This window comes from Pygoscelis adeliae, unplaced genomic scaffold (genome assembly GCF_000699105.1).
Source record: "Pygoscelis adeliae isolate BGI_AS28 unplaced genomic scaffold, ASM69910v1 Scaffold38, whole genome shotgun sequence".
Lineage (NCBI taxonomy): Eukaryota > Metazoa > Chordata > Aves > Sphenisciformes > Spheniscidae > Pygoscelis > Pygoscelis adeliae.
In genome coordinates, this window is record NW_008825614.1 from 8,688,748 (window position 1) to 8,694,670 (window position 5,923).

The following is a 5,923-nucleotide window of genomic DNA, read 5'->3' on the forward strand; positions in this document are numbered from 1 at the left end:
ACCGCACCACTCAGCTTGGTGTCATCTGCAAACTTGCTGAGGGTGCACTCAATCCTACTGTCTATGTCATTGATGAAAATATTAAACAGTACCCGTCCCAATACGGACGCCTAGGGGATGCCACTCGTCACCGATCTCCATCTGGACATTGAGCCATTGACCACTACCCTCTGGAATATATTAGATCCTAGTTGATTATCCCTTTTAACAAATGGCAAGTTGGTCACCTGTTCAACATACAAGTCTATTTTGGAATTTAATAGCTCAGTGGTTGGGCTTGCCTTTTCTCCCATATGCCTTTAGGTTCCTGAAGCTACTAAAGAAGCAGTGCTGTTATTCTTTCCTCCCCTTTCCTCTAGACTTGGATCTCTGCCCTCAGATTTATGTGACTACTTATCTTATACAGTAGTCTTTGAATTTGATGTCAGTTGTTACGTCATCACTGCTGTATCTTGTACTGTTCTATTCATCATTCAGGCTTTATATTTGCAGTTTCACATCACTTGCAGAATTTATGCCCCAGTGAATCATTGGTGAAAATGTGGCAACCTGTAAAAATTGGCATGTGGGGATGACCAAAGAACAAAGAGCTTTGCTTTGGGATAGGCTGTTTATCAGAACGTTGGGTTCTGGTTAAGTTTTAGCATACTCAAGAATTTCTCAAAGGTTTTTGCTGTCCAGCCATAAGGGTATGTAAGGATCTGGAAAATACTCATATGGCAGCAGCAGTCACCACTGTAGCAAGGTCTTTATTCTGTGGGTCTGGTTTATACTCAATAGAAATCAAAGTACAAAAATGATAGGGCAAAATGGACTGTGTACTGTATTCCTGTGAACGCACATAACCATGCCAGCTTTCTTTGTGGACCTCAGTTTCTGTGGTTAAGAAGTTTCAGCTGACTATCTTGGGTTTTTAATCTTAAAAGAAATGATCTTGCTGTATCATTTATTTCTCTGAAAGTACTTCCAACACTAGATATGCAAGTATTTTACATTCTCAAGTTGTTTATTAGTCTCTGATAGTGTTTGTGAGTAGAGTAGAAAAAGATACAAGAAGATGAAAGACCTTTGATATGTTAAAGGTTAGGTTGGAGAAAATGTGTTTTGATAAAAGTTGTCTAGTCACACGAAGTTCGTATTTACATTATATTTACTTCCCTGAAGTTTCCTTTGCTGGAATAGTAGAAGCACCAGCATAGGCATAAGTTAGAGTGCTCTGACTTGACTAATGTCTGTGCTACTGTAAATGATGACATTTATAAAAACACTAGCATCTCTTGTATTTATCTGCCTTAGCCATTGCTATGCTACTCAGTGATGATGAGGAATTTTTGGTGTTACTGAAGATTTTCTCAAGAAAGGCCAGCTCAGGCTTTGGCAGATGAGGAAAACACTCCATCACTTTTTTTTTAAAAAAACAAACAAACAAAACCAAAAAAGCACATGGATGGAGTGAGGGGGAGAAGCCTTCAGAAATAATGCTGTTCTCCAGGTGATTACATAGCTTGGAGAGTACGCCTTGGCATCTCTTCTTATTAGAAGAGGCAGGCTTCTGCAAACTTTTCATTGCTCTGTGATATGCTTTGTTTTCAGGTTGTAGTAACTGCTTTAACGTATCAGTGGCAGAGCATGGCAGGTAACAATAGAAAGACTGATCTGAAATTTCGGCTTATGTTGCAGACAAAGAGCACTTACTCCTAAGAGCCATGGGATGCTTGGAAGCTGTGGTGAAAATACCTTTTTCCTCCTAGGACTGTAAAGTTACTCTCTGCTGGTTGTTTTGCAGTGTCTGATAATTGGGGCTGGACCCTGTGGCCTTCGTACAGCCATTGACCTATCATTCCTAGGAGCCAAGGTGGTGGTCATAGAAAAGAGGGATGCCTTTTCCCGCAATAATGTGCTGCATTTGTGGCCATTCACCATACATGACTTGAGGGGTCTTGGCGCCAAAAAGTTCTACGGCAAATTCTGTGCAGGATCCATAGACCATATCAGTAAGTACAGCTGCTGCTAGACACAGCAGCGCTTGTTCTTCATAGGGGAAAGGTGGGTGAGGGCATGGGGGTAACATTAAAATTCAGCCTACACCAATCGCTGCTCTTGAGTCCTTATGGTACAATTCGGCATTACCTTTGCATAGTGCGTTTCGGGCTAGACCTAGATGTGAAAGAAATACATTGTGCCATGAGATTATCACACATGCAATATATGTCTGTCCTCTTTTACACCTATTACTTTCCAATGCATATCTCTTTCCTAAACTGAAAAGTACATTTAAGGTTCAAACCTTTTTTTTAATGGATAATTTTCATATTTACAATATTCATATACAATGAGCATTGTAAGCGACTTGTAAAAAAGAAAAATTACTGAATGCTTTTGAACATTCTTGTGAATGTTGATCTGGAAAAAGGAGGAACAATTTTGGCTTTGTTAATTTTTGGAAGAGCGATGAAGATACTTTCAAGAACACTGTCAGCCTAAGTTTTGATTAAATAGAGGTTTACATATTAAAATTGAGAATAATTTTGATGATTCTCAAATTCTGAGAAATCAGTCTCCTTTGAAAGCTGAATGCTTTGGTGGAGCAGGAGTTACTATTTTTCAGTTTTTCTTTTTTAAAAAATTTACTGGACACAGCACAGCCAGGTTTTGCCTACCAGACTGTGTTCTCCACTGGGCATAAGCGGGAAGTATAAAGTGGCACAAACACAGTAGATAAGATTTGGCTTCTTGTCCAAAGCAAAAACTGCCTTTTTTTTTTTTTTTTTTTGGTCAATGAATGGTAAAACTGGAAGGTCTTTGGAACGTCAGTCTTGCAGATTGCTTTTTCCCTTCAACTTCTTGTTATTTTTATTCTTCCAGTACTTTATGCATGTTGTCTTCTTTTGTATCTCAGCACAGCTGAAATTTAGTGTTTAGGTGGAGCATCTTTTCATTTCAGTATCTGAAATATGAAAGTAAGGTGTCTTCCTTCAAACTAATAGAGTTTGCACACTGTCATTTTCATACCCACTACCTGCATTAACTGAAGAGGAAAGAGGTGGTGAGGAACTTACTCTGCCCTCACTAACCCAAAGGTGTTAGAATGAAGGTGCAGTTCAGTATTACAGCTAGGCTGATCAGATGGCTAGTTGCCATCTGTGACAAAAGTGCAGTCCTGCTTCTGCTCTCTTCCCTCCCTCTTCTGCAGTGCATGTTCTGGTTGTTTCCCTTTTGTTGATTTGGGGACTGAAACATAAAAAAATTATTTACTTTTTATTCTTTGAAAAGGGCTGGAGTTTCATCTGTAGAAGTTTCTTGGCATGCCGTGATATTACACATCAGTGCTGCCTGGATGAAATGCTGGGAACACAGTGGGGGAAAAAGAAAGTAGCAGCTAGCCTTTAAATCAGTTTATCAGTAATGTCAGAGACGTGTGGGCACTTGTGCTCTTTTATTTATTTATCATCTGCTTTTTTGCAGGTATCCGTCAGCTCCAGCTTATCCTTTTGAAGGTTGCCTTGATCTTGGGAATAGAGATCCATGTCAATGTGGAATTTCAGGGGCTTGTTTACCCTCCAGAGGACCAGGAGAATGAAAGCAAGTAGCATTGAAACGGGTAGTAGAGAAAGGGGAAGTTATGGTAGGATACACAGACTCCTGCTCCTTAACCCTACTTATGACTCTAAGTCCTTTCCTCGTGCTCCATTAATGAAAGTAATTATTAATACACTTTTGCTTGAATTTTTAGTAGGATTTATTCTTTCTAGTGACAAATCCAAATTAGTTACTATACAGAACAGAATCACCTGAAGTACTACATGGAAATAGACCACTACACAGTAGATTGTAATTGCTTCTAAAATATTTAAACCTATTACACTTAGAAGATACCTTTTTAAAACAACTCCTTTCCTTGCATTCACTGACGATATTTATATCAGTGAATGATCTGTGTTACGCTTTTTGTATCTTTGTGAAACCTGTTCTCTGATTGCCATGGGAGAGGGTGGCTTACTTGTTTTTTGGCATCCTGTTAATTGAATAGATAGTAGAGAAGCTATAAAGGTTGTAGTGATCCTTAAAGGTAATAGTCGGGGGGGGTTACCAGAGTACCAGAGCTGTCTCTGCCTCTTATTCACACAGAGTGGCTGTGCAAGTCAGCCACTGTCAACAATATAGCTGTCCTGCAGTGTATCTTTACTGACCATGTGAGGAAGGGATTATGGATAGTAAGAAGTGGTTTTATGTATTTGTTCTGTTATGAGCACTGTTTATATTGTCATTAACTTGGAATTTATCAACAGGAATAGGTTGGCGTGCATTGGTCCACCCAAAAACCCATCCAGTATCTGAGTATGAGTTTGAAGTAATCATCGGCGGGGATGGCAGGAGGAATACCTTAGAAGGTAATGGTGTGTCCATAATTCGCTTTCAAATAGAACTTGCTCTTAAATTAGTTAGAACAAAAATGGCCTTTAACATCCCAATCAAAATCTGGCAAGACATTTGACTAGTGAAAGGGGAGATTAAAAAGTCCATGTAAAAATCCATTTGTATGAAAGACATCTGGGTCATCTTTTTCCTCTTCCTGTCCACTAGCAATGGAATTAGGTGTTTTGACCTGGATAACTTTTCCTACATTTTTTCTTTAGTTTGAGTAGTGTTGTAGCTTTTACCTTTGGGAGTACGAATTGAACTGTTGAATATTAATCTGTGTAGTAGAGAATTCTATCTTAATATTTTTGATGCAAGTTGCAATTTTTGGAAAAGAGGGTGAGCTTTTCCCCTAAACAAGAGCTTTTATTTTTCTGATGAAGCAATTGTTGCTTTCTCTGTGGAGGAGTTTGTAATTCATCAGAACCATTCTCTCTTTATTTTGTGAGGGCACCTACCTATGGCACGCTGAGCCTTCTCTGAAGGTATGCTCTTTTTTCAGTGTTGCTACTTTATCCTTCCCGTAGGGTTTCGCCGAAAAGAGTTCCGTGGTAAACTAGCAATTGCTATCACAGCAAACTTCATCAATCGCAACACCACAGCTGAAGCCAAAGTAGAAGAGATTAGCGGTGTGGCCTTCATATTCAACCAGAAGTTCTTCCAGGATCTACGAGAAGCCACAGGTTTGCCAGCAATTGTCAGGTTTACAGTAAAAACTATTTGTCTTTATTATTACAACTTTGTAACTCAGGTATGTTTAATCAATAAATGAACGTCTTGTGCAAGGAAGTCAGTCATTGCTGTCTCTCTTTGAAATCTGACTTCCCCATTTTTACAGCTGTTCTATACAGCTGCACGAAGCAAATGTGTGTCATTCAGATGTGTGTCATTTTTGTTCAGAAGTGGAGAACTTATTTCCCTGAAGGTTTTCAGGAAATCTGAGCCCTAAATAGGAGAAGTCTGAATCCTGAGTTCAGTTTCCTGCATTCCACAACTGAATGCAAACCTTAGAGTGATGATAAATATATTTTTAAAAAGAGGTAGGTGAAATGTGCTGTTTGTGGTTTTGTTGAAGATTCATATTTTAAAGTCATCAAAAGCATGGGAGGAAGCTGCTTAGCATTCTCTAAGGCTTTCTAACCACGTAGTTTCAATTTACTTTCTTCTGATAGAGCTCTTGTGTTCCACGCAACATGTAACTTTTTCCTTCACTACCATGTCTTTTGTTCTGTTACAAGGTATTGACTTGGAGAACATTGTCTACTACAAAGATGATACACACTACTTTGTCATGACTGCCAAAAAACAGAGCTTGCTGGAAAAAGGAGTGATACGGCATGTGGGTATTAACTTTTCCTATACTCTATAAATGAAGATTTTGGTACAATTTGCTTTCAGTATGCTGAAAGAAGGGAAACACTCTCTTCTTTCACCACGTAATGTTTTTATACAGGTGTATTTTAGACCACAAATATATGTGGTTAATACCCTTCTGAATTGTTTT

At 38.8% G+C, this 5,923-nt stretch overlaps 1 protein-coding gene across 1 annotated transcript in view; it reads left to right on the plus strand.

The window, feature by feature from the left end:
• The window catches only part of MICAL3 (microtubule associated monooxygenase, calponin and LIM domain containing 3), a 114,523-nt gene that overhangs the window by 6,901 nt on the left and 101,699 nt on the right, over positions 1–5,923 (plus strand). Inside the window, 5 exon segments of the mRNA XM_009332877.1 lie at positions 1,787–1,994; positions 3,466–3,582; positions 4,290–4,391; positions 4,947–5,102; positions 5,658–5,758. Of these exon segments, the coding sequence (XP_009331152.1) occupies positions 1,787–1,994; positions 3,466–3,582; positions 4,290–4,391; positions 4,947–5,102; positions 5,658–5,758 (684 nt within the window).